The sequence below is a fragment of the Peromyscus leucopus genome, chromosome 4 (genome assembly GCF_004664715.2).
Source record: "Peromyscus leucopus breed LL Stock chromosome 4, UCI_PerLeu_2.1, whole genome shotgun sequence".
In the NCBI taxonomy this organism is placed as follows: domain Eukaryota; kingdom Metazoa; phylum Chordata; class Mammalia; order Rodentia; family Cricetidae; genus Peromyscus; species Peromyscus leucopus.
This window is the reverse complement of record NC_051066.1, coordinates 86,447,953-86,462,113: the sequence shown is the minus strand read 5'-3', so window position 1 is coordinate 86,462,113 and position 14,161 is coordinate 86,447,953. Positions and strand designations below refer to the sequence as shown.

Below are 14,161 nucleotides of genomic sequence, written 5' to 3'. Positions count from 1 at the left end.
CTGGGTCTGGGCTTGGCTAATTGTAGGGTTGGTCAGCCCACCAGCTCTCCCATGTTCTCATCACCAGAATGAGTTCTCCTGCATTGTCCTGGCAAGTTTGTCTCTTGCAGTGATGAGCAAGGAGCTGGTCCAGTTCTGCTGTCATGTCCCCAGAGTCAGATCTCCCACATCTATACCTTCAGGGCCAGCTTTACTCTGTTGCCCAGACATGGTGTAGGGACCATTCTCTCAAGTGCTGCAGGTGATAAGAGGCAGGGGCAGGGGCAGCTCTCCCAACTGTCTCAGGTGTTGGTGGATATATGGGGGATATCTCTCACCTGCTCATGCTGCCACTTGACAGATGAGTAATGGGGACAGCTTTCCTATGCTCACAGCTATGGTACTGTGCTGGTGGCCATGTCAGAGGGCAGCAGATGGCAATTGAAGTTCAAGTTGTCAGTCCACCAAGAGGAAAATCTCTGATGGACCAATCTCATATGGGCAAGACCACGAGACTACAGACTCTGAAATATCTTTTGCTTCTGCTGTATCTTTGGTATTTGTTATGATGTATATGATTGTTGGGAGTCCCCCATTGCCTGTATTATAGTGTGTTTATCTCATAAAAACATCTGGATCTATTGGGAATTTTTGGATTGTCAAAAAGATGATTCCTCCTTAAGCTGTATAATCTTGATGAATATAAATGAATACAAAGATATGCTATGAAATCAACCATAAATTTTCCCTAGAAGTGGCTTTCAATCACAGTTCAAATTAATGATACTAGGAGGGAGAATGGCTCAAATTTTCTTGCTGAGAACCACTAGTTTAGATTACACCAGATGCCTTCCTAATGGTTTTTAAGATAAACTATCCCAGACAAGCAAGGACACATAACTATGGTGATATTGTATTCCCCAAAATATTGTGCACCCTAAGAAACTGATCTAGGGTCAGAGAACTAGATATAGAGTTGAGAAAATGGTGGCACACGCGCCTTTAATCCTATCACTTGGGAGGCAGAGATCCATCTGGATCTCTGAGTTTAAAGCCACACTGGAGACAGCCAGGCATGGTGACTCAGGCCTTTAATCCCAGGGAGTGATGGCAGAAAGCAAAAAAGTATATAAGGTGTGAGTACCAGGAACTAGAGCTGGTTAAGCTTTTAGGCTTTTGAGCAGCCGTTCACCTGAGATCCATTTGGATGAGGACTCTGAGTCTTCCAGTCTGAGGAAACGAGATCAGCTGAGGAACTGGTGAGGTGAGGAAGCTGTGGTTTGTTCTGCTTCTCTGATCTTTCAGCATTCACCCCAATACCTGGCCCCAGGTTTGTTTTTATTAGTAAGAACCTTTAAAGATTCATGCTACATCTGAGCTGTTTGTCTAAGTTGTATATAAAAAAGCCCAATAAAACTAGCTGGCAAATGATTAATTTCTTGCACCCATTCTTGACCTCAATTTGTGAGAATAAGTTCTGAGTAGCCAAGGCTACAGAAAATTAATTGACTTTGTAGCCCCAAATGAGGCCCTCAGGTGTTCTTGGATAATCAGAATTTATCCACATGGCAGAAGATATACTTTTAAGTTTTAGGCATTGTGGTCATTAGTTTCATGGAAAGTGCCTGCCTGAGCTGATACTAAGAAATATACAGTAACCTGGGTTGAGAATCTATGACATCCCCTAATATCTCCCTTGTATCTCCATGCCCTGAGACTCCAGGGCACCTCTGAGATTCCAAGTAAATCTAAAATTTAGGACTTCTGGTTACAGAGTGTTAGTTAAAATTGTTTACATAGTAGTGGGTTCTATAATCATTCACTTAATATGGAATGCAGCCTTTTTGTGACCCCTGGATTGCCTGAATGAGTTTGTTGGGATATATAAGCTATAAAAAGACTCGAGAGGACAGAGCAATGAAGGAACAATGTAGTAGTACAACATGAAAGAGGACAGCATGATGAAAACAACATGAAGAGAATAAAGAAAAGAAAACATCAAGTGAGTGCATGAGTTTTTTTCATTTTTCCCTAACCCCTCAGATAGAAAAGTCATAGCCTTGCCAGGCTATGTGGATTCCTCTCAAATCCTGAGCTGTTTGGGGGTTGGTACTCCAGCCAGCCTTAAGGCTGGCTTACCTACACTTCTCCAATGGGGTTGGCTCTATTGTGCTGCCCATGTGAGGTCCATGGCCTGCTCTCCTGCATCCACTCAATTTTTGACAAAGAAATCTAAAATATATATTGGAGAAAAGAGCATCTTTAGCAAATGATGCTAGTGAAACTGAATTAATACATAGAGAAAACTGAATCTAGATCCTCATTTTTCATGCTGCAAAAAAGTCAATTCCAAATGGACAACAGACCTCAACATAAGACCTGATAATCTGGATCTGATGGATGAGAAAGTACTTCAATATAGGGACTAGAACAATAATAATGCCTTGTAGTGTAAGCATTAAGAATAACAATCAACAAATGAGATCTCACAAAACTAAAATGCTCTTGTACAGAAAAAAAATCATTTGAGTGATTTAGGTATCAGGGTTAATTGTTGTTTGTAAATGAATTGGGCAATGTTTCTTCTCTTTCCATTTTATGGAATAATTTGAGGAGTATTGGCATTAACTCTTCTTTGAAAGTCTGGTAGAATTCTGTGCTGAATCCATCTGGGCCTGGGCTTTTCTGGTTGGGAGACTTTTAATGACTGCTTCTATTTCACTAGGGATTATAGGTCTTTTTTACATTGCTTCTCAGATCTTTATTTAATATTGGTAAGTGGTGTTTATTAAGAAAATTACCCATTTATTTTAGTGTTTCCTATTTGGTAAATACAGATATTTTTATTACATAATATTTTTTTACTGATTATTCAGGAATTTCACATCAAACACTCCAATCATGCCCACCTGACATTCCTCACAGGTCTGCCACCTCCACCCTTGTGACCTCCCTGCCCATTCCTAACCCCCCTCAAAAAGAAGAAGAGAAAAAAGTCCAATCTGTGTTGCCCATATAATCACTAGAGCGTGGTCAAACTTTCAGTGGCCAACTCCTAAAGAAAACTGAGTCCTGCCCACACACCTACAAAAAGCCATCAGTTGTTGAGAGCTACATTTCACCATCCTTACCACAACTTTTAAGAGTTCTTTTTGAGAGATTTTTGTTGAGGCTGTAACTTTTTTTTGGTGGGGAATGGAGAGAAGGTGGGGGTTGTCATAGAAGCTGTCTATGTCCCTCTTTCTCAACTGTGAGTCTGTAGTCATCAGTACTACTGCAAAAGTAGCTTCTTTGTATATTACAGTCAGCAGGAGCATGGATCATGGACTTGCATATGGTTTCTGGTAACAGCACAGACCAAGGACTCTATATGGTCTCAGGTAGTAGAACAGACCTCACATCAACTTGGCCCTTGACAATTGCATGGCCAGTAGACATCAGCTCAGCTTCAGGTAGCAGCACAGACTATGGACATCTGCATGGCCATTGGTGGTAACATGGGCCATGGACATCAACAGAGTCTCTGGCCACAGTAGGACCATGGACCCATACATAGCCTTCTGTGGCAGCACAGCCCACAGACATTAACATGGCTTCAGACAGCAGCACAGACCACAGCATGACTTTCAGTGGTAACGTGGACCATAGACATTAACACTCCTTTCCCCCCACACTGCAGGATGATGGACATCCACATGACCCTCAGGCTTCAATGCAGCCTGGGGCAGTGGACCATAGATACCAATATGATCTCCAGGGGAAGCATGGAACATAGAGTTCTTTTGAGGAGGTCCAATCCAGAAAATGAACCATTCTTTATCTTGGACATCTGTTGTTTAGAACCAGGTTGCTTTGTGGCATGTTCAGGGGTTGGATAGCATGTTCAGGGCCTTAGTTTGCACATGCTCAAGATTGTTGCATACCTCTCTGTTAGTCCTACTTGGCAACGACCGGCTTCCCTGTCCACTGAAGCCTTTTCTCAAGCTTGTCACTGCTGTTGCATCTCCACTGTGCACTCACTGTTCCGTTCCTCCATCTTTCCCACTTCTCCATTGATTATTTTGTTATCGTAGTGGTGCTGGAAATTGCAGGGTGTCACTCAGAACACACACACACACACACACACACACACACACACACACACCACACACACACACACACACACACACACACACACACACACACACACACACACACACATTCCCAAACAGCTTTGCATGCAAATATTCATTGCAAAGAGTCGTTGGTCTGGTTTAAGGCTTCTACTTATGAAGCACCATAAATACTGGACCATTGCTGAGACTTGTCTCAGATAGCCTGCTGTTGTCCAGGGTCAGGGTGATGTTGTGTCTAGGCATGGTATCCCGGGCAAGCTTTTGGCTGCCACAGACCTCCCTGCTCTTGGTGACTGCCTCCTGGAGGCTTGCTCCAGAGCTTAACCTTTATGTTTGTAGCCTGCTGGGCAACACCTCCATCATGCATGCACCCAGCAGGATGGGCTGGCACCCTAGTGGCTCCATGTTTGGGGCAAGTCAGACAGTGAGCCTAGGGCTGGCCCCATTTAGATGGACCTCCTGCAGGACCTCCAGGCCACTGCACACAATCCTGTCCTTGGTGCCAGCAGCCCCATGCCTCATCTAACATGACTTTTGTGCTTGCAGCCTGCTGGCTGAGACACAGCAGCCAATGCTACAGACTCGTCATTCACCACACATGGCTCCGTTCCATCATCTTTTTCCAATCTTGAGTCCAGTTTTTAAAAGCATCTTTCCATAAGATTTGCCTCCGTGCCCCTGCCCCCATTTGCTTTCTCCAGAATACAAGTTTTTAAGATTCTCCAGATTTCCTTAGTGTTGTTATTTCCTCCTTTTCACCTTCTTTCTTTGCCTATTAATTTGGATAAGGGTTTGTCTATCTTGTTGATTTTCCAAAGAGCCAACTCTTCGTTTCATTGATTCTTTATATTTTTGTTTGTTTCTATTTTGTTGATTTCAGATTATTTATTGCCATCTACTCCTTTTGGGTATGATTGCTTCTTTTTGTTCTAGAGCTTTCAGGTGTGCTATTAATTTGCTAGTATGAGATCTCTCCAATTTAAAAAAAAGTTTATTGATTCTTTGTGGATTTCACACCATGCATTTGGATCCCACTTATCTCTCCTTCTCCTTGCATCTGTCCTCTGCCCTTGCAAACTCTCCCCAAAACAAAACCAAATTTAAAAGAAAAACCAAAAATCAAACTAAACAAAGAAAAAAAAAACAAAAAATAAAAGAGAGAAGTTAGTGACTTCAAGAAGTTTGAATGTATGTGCATTTTATAATTTCTTAATTTTTATTAAAAACATTTATTTTATATGTATGCGTGTTTTGCTCACACATATATCTGTGCACCATGTGTGCGTCTTGTGCCCATGGAGGTCAGAAGAAGGTGTCAGATCTGCTGGAACTGGAGTTATGGAAGGTTATGAACAGACATGTGGGGTATCTTCAAGAACAAGTGCTCTTTACCATTGAGCAATCTCTCCAGCCCTTCTTTAAAAAAACTGATAGTTGGTTTAGTAACCCCATTCATGTTATTCTCTGGATTGGACTTTGTAGGTAAATCTATGTCTGTAATTATACAGATTGGTCTTTTACTTAAAATGAATATTTAAAGAATAGACTCTGCCTCTCAAATTATACTATTTAGTGCATATTTTAGAGTTGCCTGATTGTTTAGTATTAATTTATGAATTAATATTATTTATGTTCAGAGTTTAATCACAATATAGGATCGTTTTTTCAAGAGCATAACAATGCTGCAATAATTCCATCTCTGTTTCCCTCTTTCTCCTTAGCATCATAATTTGAATTTCAAAATCTTTCAGTTTCACTGGCCAAAACAAATGGTTCTCTAGAGAAAATGTCCCTGAGCTACAAGCTGCTTCTAAACTACATGTTTGCAGTATTTCTTGGTCATCGGGCCTCTTGAGGTATGTATAACTAGTTTCATATTTTCCTATGGCAGGGTATTATTAGACACTTTATGTTAGGGAAGCATAGGACATCTGAGTTTGTAAAGATGCCGTTCTTTTCATGCAGGTAAAAATGGGTGGATGCAGAGAACTGTACATATAAAAGAGTGGTTTTTATTTATACACACAATGCTGTTGTTGGAATTATTGTGAACTTGGTCATATCATAAAGTTCATGAGAGAGCCATACCAGATCAGATACCATTCGAAAAAAGGAACTGAGTATCACAGGAGAATCATTGTAAAAATAGCTAATGTCAAATTGGGAAAGGATAACAGACTTTTTGAGATAGAAACACTATATCTGGGGAACTATGAAAACATTGGAAACAACAAATAACTTTATCATGTTTTGGATTAATCATAGATTATAGCTAATTATTCTGTTCTTTGATGATTACAAAAACAAAAATAAAAGTCATAAGGATTATATGTTTTTATTCATTAGCTTTCAAAAGTGATAGGTACAAACTGATTGTCATGTAAAACAGAATCAGATTTCCTAGGAACTTGTCAAGTGTGCTCAAGGGAATCATTATAGATACCTAGGCAGAAATAAAATTTGACATGGAAATCAAAAGTACATGAAAAAGTACTTCTTAATGTAATTTCACTTTGAAATGAGATATGAAAAATTTCAAAACCCTATATAGATTTTCCAAGATCTGGAATTATTTTTTTGTTTTATTCATAATTACCATCAACATAAATTTTATTTTTGAATTGTTAGTATAAGGAGGAGTTGAACTTTTGACAAATCAGCATTTTTCTAGTTATGATAGAGGACAAAAAAGAGAATTCGAGTAATAAAGAAGTTATTGTTAAAAGGATTTCCTTAAGTTTTTGGGCAACTTTCTTTTATGAATATACCTAAATATTTTAAGTAATATAAAATTATTTACATTTGCCATAAAAAGTAAAAATAAAGGTGTTTTTGAATTAAAAAAGAGAGACCCTGGTTTTGCTTATGTTTAAAGAAGGTTTGTGACCATTTGGAAACTAAAAATACAAAATGTTTGAGCATGATAATAAACTTGCAATGCTTGTGGACACAGGATGAAAATCGAGAGGTGGATGATTGTCCACATGACCACTAACAAACCTTGCTGGTGTATATCCATTTAATTCTAATCTTTATTTGGAAATAATTATCAAATTTGCCCTTTATGATGACTAAATATCTGAAAATTTGTTTAGAAGATTCCTGAAATCAGTGTAAATCAAGGAAAGCAAACCTACAACCCAGGGCAAAGTCTTAGTAACACTGTCCCTTGGCATCTGCATCTAGAAACCTTTTAAAGACTTTTCCTCTTGACTGTGATTTGGTATTTGACTTTGCCCAGTGGTTTTAAATATTTAATGTCAAACTTGGTCAGTTTTTATGGTTTTGGATATTTGAATATGTTCTAGACTTATATGTCATTCTAACGCCAAATTCTTTAAAAAAAAAAATCCCAATTCTTGTTTAGATGTTGGGGATTGGCAATGTGAAAGATGGATAATTTCTCAACTGACAAATACTCAACCAGAAATACTTCAAAGAACTTTAGCACTTGAGAAATACTTGGGGGTATAGTATAGATTTTCATTTTTGTAGATGTAGACCAAAAGCATTGCAAATAATATTTTATAAATTCTTTAAATTAACAAATATTATATATACATATTATGTAACATTTCAATAAGTATTTACAAAATGAAACAATTAAATCAGGCTAGTTAACATATACATCACCTCACATGCTTATTGGGGATAAGATAATTTGAAGTTCTATTCTTAGTATTTCTCCAGAATGAAACATTATGTTATTAACTATAGTTAGCATAATGCATAATTAATATTCTCACACTAATGATCCCATCTCACTGTTTGTAACTTTTGACCAATATCTTCTCATTCTATCTCCACAATCCATCTTGTTCATTCCATGACCCACCATTGTGTTCTTTGCTTCTATGACTATGACTTCAGAGTCTACATTTCAGTGAGACCTTGATTATTTTTCTCTCTTTCTTTATTTCCCTTAGCACAATGACTTCCAAGTTCATTAACATTATTACAAAACACAGAATTCCCTTTTTAAATGTTGAGGAATATTCTAAGGTGTGTGTGTGTGTGTGTGTGTGTGTGTGTGTGTGTGTGTGTGTGTGTTACTATGATTTCATTAATGCAAACAGGTTATTTTATGTACTGGTTTCTTGTAAATTATATTGAAATAAAAAGTGAAAGATAATTATTCATTATAACTTTTAAATTTCCTCTATATACATATCCCCAAAAGTAATGTTGCTAGATCCTGCTAGATCCCAAGTTCTATTTCTTGTTTCTTTTGTTTTTGTCTATTATTTTCTTCTTTCCTTCTTCCAGCAGCTATCAATTTCCAATAGCTCCTCAGTTGGCATGGGACTTCACGACCACTTGTTTCTATGTTGAGTTTTTGTATGGCTTGAACTTTTGCAGGTCTTGTGCATGCTATCACAACCTTTCTGAGTGTGAGCACATATGTGCAACTGTCCTTCTATGTCAGGAAAACACAGTTTTCTTGTTCACCACTTCTAGATTTTAAAGTTGTTCTGCCCCCTTTCCATAATAATTCTTGAGCTTTAGGAGGAGGGGTATGATACAGATATTTTTATTAAGGCTGGGACTTCTCTAATCTCATACTGTATTTACCTTAGTCAGTTGCAGATCTCTTTGTCAATTGTCATTTACTGTAAAACAGCATCTCTGATGAGGGGTGAGAGATGCATTAATCTATGAGTGCAACAGTAAGTCATTAGGAGTCTGTTTAATGCTATGCCAATTTAACAGAGTAATAGTAGTAAGTTATTCCCTCAAATATGTGACCTTTCTAGCCACTAGTTTGTAGCCCTGTTTGAACTTGGTAAAATCAACCTAATATTCACATGGAACCATCACCCTTATTGGTTCTCTTTCATAGTGCTGAAAGGTGCTATGCATACTACTGGTAGTCATCAAACCTGTTATATTTAGACTTTTTGATAATACCACTTTCAAGAAGTGTGAAGTGATGTTTCAGTGTGATTTAAATTTACACTTCTCTGTTAATTAATCATGTTCATTACTTGTTCAGATATCTGTTTGTCTTTAGGTTGATCGTGACATTAAAGTACAAAAGGATTTCACACATTTCAGATTTTTCCTTCTGGTCTGTTAATGTAACTGTCCTAATTTACAGCTTCTCCTGATTCCCCTTTAGGCAGTACTGACGACAAAGTCAATGGAAAGAGTGAATCATTCTGTGTCATCAGAATTTGTGTTCCTGGGACTCACCAACTCCTGGGATATCCAGCTGCTGCTCTTTGTGTTCTCCTCAATGTTGTACCTGGCAAGCATGATGGGAAACTGCCTCATCATTTTCACTGTGGCTTCTGACCCTCACTTACATTCCCCTATGTACTTTCTTCTCTCCATCCTCTCCTTCACTGATGTAGGTATTTCTTCTGCCACTTCACCCAAGATGATTTATGACTTATTCAAAAAACACAAAGCCATCTCCTTTAGAGGTTGCATTATTCAAATCTTCTTCATCCATGCCATTGGTGGTGTGGAGATGGTGCTGCTCATAGCCATGGCCTTTGACAGATATGTGGCCATATGTAAGCCTCTCCACTATCTGACCATGATGAGCCCTAAGATGTGCATCTTCGTTTTAATTACTGCTTTGATAGTTGGCCTTGTGCACTCTGTGATACAACTGGCTTTCATAGTAAATTTACCTTTCTGTGGTCCTAATATATTGGACAGCTTCTACTGTGACCTTCCTCAGTTTATCAAACTTGCTTGCATGGACACATATAGAATGGAATTAATGGTCTCAATCAATAGTGGATTCATGTCTCTGGGTACCTTCTTCCTATTGATCATTTCCTATATTGTCATCATATTTACTGTTCTGAAACACTCTTCAAGTGGCTCCTCCAAGGCTCTGTCTACACTTTCAGCTCACGTGACTGTTGTGGTTTTATTCTTTGGTCCTGCCATATTTTTCTATACATGGCCTTCTTCTTCTACACACCAGGATAAGTTTCTGGCCCTATTTGATGCAGTTGTTACTCCTTTTTTGAACCCTGTGATCTACACATTGAGAAATCAAGAAATGAAGATGGCAATAAGGAGAATATTCAGACAGATACTGGGCTATAGACAAGTCTCCTGAATAGACATTATGGACAGTCTTAATTGAGCATGGAAATTAATTATCAGCCAACCTTTGAGGAAAACCTTTATTTGCATATGTTGATATGTTTTTGTATACATGCATACATACAAACATACATATATACAGAAATACATATATATGCCATTTTGTCTGATCCTTATAAGGAAAGGATAATTTCTTCTGAATGCATAAAATTACATGTATTTATAGTGCAATGATTATATTAATCAGGAGCCTTAATTCTTTTTTCTTTTTTGTTTTTCAAGACAGGGTTTCTTTGTGTAGCTTTGTGCCTTTCCTGGATCTCGCTCTGTAGACCAGGCTTGCCTCGAACTCATGGAAATCCACCTGCCTCTGCTGGGATTAAAGGTGTGTGCCACCACCGCCTGGTGTGAGCCTTAATTCTTATAGATTTTCATTTGTTTGAAACAAACTCTTAGACATACAGAAGAGGAAATGTTTCTTTAAGACTTTCAGAACAGGGAAAATTTTTCATTTTTAATAGAAAATCCTCTTATAAGCTGTGGTTTCTGGCTATTATTTCATGGAACATTTATATAGGGATATTGAGTTGAGTAATTTTTAATGTCTGTACCTTGCACATATGCTTTTCCATTTTTGGGACTTTTCAGGTTTGGATGGAGGTTAGAAATTTCAGAACACCTATGGGAGTCTAAAATGTGCAGATAGAAGCCTTGTGAACTGTGTGAAATAGCAGGAAGATGCCAAGGAAACATGTTGACTTTTTCTACCTGAGGAACAGTTTGCTATTCAAAGCCATTCAATTTCTATTCACCTTTCTCCCACATTTCACCCCTTTTTTCTAAAAATCATAATTCAGTTTTTGAGAAGTTCATGCATAAGTACAGCTTGATATCATTTCCATCTTTCTCTCTTGCTCTGTAACTGCTACAGTCCCTGAACTCCCTTTTATTGAAAATAGTCTTTTTTCCTCTCTTAATACATCCAGATTACAGTTTCCTCTCCCTCTACTCCTTCCATTTCCTCCCCACCTTCCCTCCCATACAGGTCCACTCCCTTTCTGTCTCTTATTAGAAAACAAACATGCTTCTGAGTGATAATAATACAACAAAGATATAATAAGATAAAGCCAAAGCTAAATCATCAAAACTGGACAAAATAAACAGAAGGAAAAGAGCCCAAGGAAAGTACACAAAACATATGTAGAGGCAGAGAACCACTCAGGAATCCCATAAAAACACTAAACTGGAAGCCATAATACATTCTTAAAGGACCTGTAAGGTAAAAAGAGAGAAAATAAGTAAATAAAATAAAAATGCAGCCAGGCTGACCCAGCCCTCCTCATAGGCACCACTATGATGAATGAACATGTGATAGAGAAGAGGAAAAGATGGAAGAGTGGAGCAGGCTGTGCACGTTGTGGAGAGAGGTGGAACTGGAGATGTGTTGTGGCCTAGTGGGGTCAGGACGGGTGGGATCACCCTGGCTCTGGAAGACAATGGGGGCTACCAGAGGCCTTGTTGGTGGTTGGTGGTCCATCCTACTGCCCCAGACCATGATGATAAAGCCCGAGTTCCATGTGGATATACAAGGTCTGTGTTGGTGGCTGAAGCCTTGGTGATGTCCTCTGACTTTGATGACTCAGGGAGGGGTGTGTGTTGATATGAGTGGCCTGTGTAGCCACGTGAGGCCATGGTGATGTCCGTACCCATGTTGCCACTGACCTGGGTCTGTACTGATGTCCATGGCCCATGTTAACCACTGAAGGCCATGCAGATGTCCATGGTCTATGCTGCAGCCTGTAACCATGTTGATGTGATGCTGCTGGTAGCCATATTGATGTGAGTGGCCTGCACTGCCACCTGAGGCCAAGTTGATTTCCATGGTCCAGGCTGCCTCCAAGGGCCTTGTGTGGGTCCACTGGAGGTCATCTTAGTGGTCTGTGTCATGGCCAGAAACCATGTGGAAGCCCATGATCTATGCTCCCACTAACTGTAGAGAGCAAGGAAGCTACTTTTTCAGTGATCTTGATGACTGCCAATGCACAGTTGAGAAAGAAGGGCAAGGAAGACATCTGTGACAACCCTTACACCCCCAACAGCCGCCAAAGTAACAGCCTAAGCAGAAAACCATTGAGGAGAACTCTTAAAAAGTGTTATAAGAATGCTGAAGTGTAGCTCTCTACGATTGATGGCTTCTGGTGGGGTGCAAAAGGGGAAAGGCTCAGTTCTATTTAAGGTGAAGGCCCCTGAGAGTTTGACCATACTCCAGTGAGTATATAGATCACACAAATTGGACTTTTTTCTTTTGTTCTTTCTATTTTTATTGTTTATTTTTTCCTTTCTATTTTTATTGTTATTTTATTGTTAACAAGGGCAGGGCAGGGGTGTAGACATGGAAGGACTGGTAAGTGAATGTGATCAGGATGTATGTTGTGAAATTCTCAAAGAATCAATAAAAGTATGTTGAAAAAATAAAAATAAAAGATAAGGTAAAAAAAGGCCCGACATGACATTATAAGACAAGGAACTTTCAGTGACAGTATTGAGTTTGGTTTTTGCTGGCCATTTAGTGTTGGGCATGTAGCCTACCTTTAAGAGTAGTTTGTTTCCCTAGTAAGACTCCCTTGTAGAAAAATAAAATTTCCTTGGCAAGTGGTTGGCACTTGGAGATAGCTTCTGGGTCATGGATGGGGGCCTGTGTCCACCTCTCCTTTCATTCCAGGACTCCATCTGGTTCAGACCAGTGCAGGCCCCGTGCATGCTGCATCAGTCTCTGTGTGTCATACGAGCTTTGATCATGTTTATTTAGAGGGCCTTGTTTTCTTGGTGTCCTCCATCCCCTCTCACCCTGCTTGCCTCCTCTCCTAGTTGCTCTGTCCCTTCCTCTTCTGATAGAGATAACAGTCAGTCAACCTGGGCAAGTTCTAAATCCAAGATGATCATAAGAGTTTGGGTGTTTCAAGGTCTCTCACTAGCTGCGTAATGTCTGGCTATGGGTCTCTGTATTTGTTCTCATGTGTTGCAGGAGGAAGCTTCTCTCATGACAGCCATCAAACTCTTAACTAAGGTGCCAATACTACACATTGAAAAAACAACAGTCTCTGAATAGGTCCCATGGAGACCCCTAAGACTGAAGTTCACTCTCTGAAAACTGAAGCAGCGTGCCATTGCTGAGGACAACTTCCACACAGTGCAAGAGGTCAAGTTGGTTCAGGCTTGATGCCTCACCTCTATGTTCTAGTCTCTTTGGCATGAGAAGGTACTTACAGGCTATAGAAAGAGAAATCTGGACACCAATCTAGCCATAAAGCCCTGCGACCTATAATCTGTCCTGCCTGAAAGATGTACTGTGGCATTGGAGGCACAGAACTTTTGGGAGTGGCCCACCAACATTTGCTTTAACTTGAGGCCCACAGCACCCAAGGGAGCCCATGACTTACTCTACCTGGATGGCCTGGAACTAGAAACTGGATAGCCCAGAGACCTAGAGTAGAACCAAACAAAACTGGAAAAAAAAATCAATGAAATGACTCCTAATGACAGTCTGTTATACTTATTGATTGGTGCCTTGTCCAGTTGTCATCAGAAGCTTCCTCCAGCAGGAAATGGGAGCTGGTGCAGAGACTCACAGCAAGATATTATGCAGAGAGAGAGAGAGAGAGAGAGAGAGAGAGAGAGAGAGAGAGAGAGTCTAAATTGGAGGTTTCCATTGGGTCCCTCCCTTCGGAATTTGGAATTTCCATAGAAGAGACAGAGGAAAGACTGTTGGAGTCAGAAGGCATGGGAACACCAGGAGATCATCATCCACTGAGTCAATTAAGCAGAACTCACGTGGGCTCACAGGGACTAAAATAGTAAGCACAGGGCATGTGAGGGTCTGCACTAGGTCCTCTGCATATATACTTTGGCTGTTAGCTTGATGTTTTTGTGGGACTCCTAACAGTGGGAGCAGGTATGTCTCTAACTCTTTTGCCTGCTCTTCAGACTCTTTTCCTCCTATT

General features: G+C 39.6%; 1 protein-coding gene across 1 annotated transcript; it reads left to right on the top strand.

Moving 5' to 3' along the window:
- Positions 1–9,222: 9,222 nt before the first annotated feature.
- LOC114683099 (olfactory receptor 4F3/4F16/4F29-like) lies at positions 9,223–10,173 on the top strand. Its single transcript, XM_028857273.1, has one exon. The coding sequence runs from the start codon at positions 9,235–9,237 to the stop codon at positions 10,171–10,173; it is 939 nt and encodes a 312-aa protein (XP_028713106.1). The 5' UTR covers positions 9,223–9,234.
- The last annotated feature ends 3,988 nt before the right edge of the window (positions 10,174–14,161 follow it).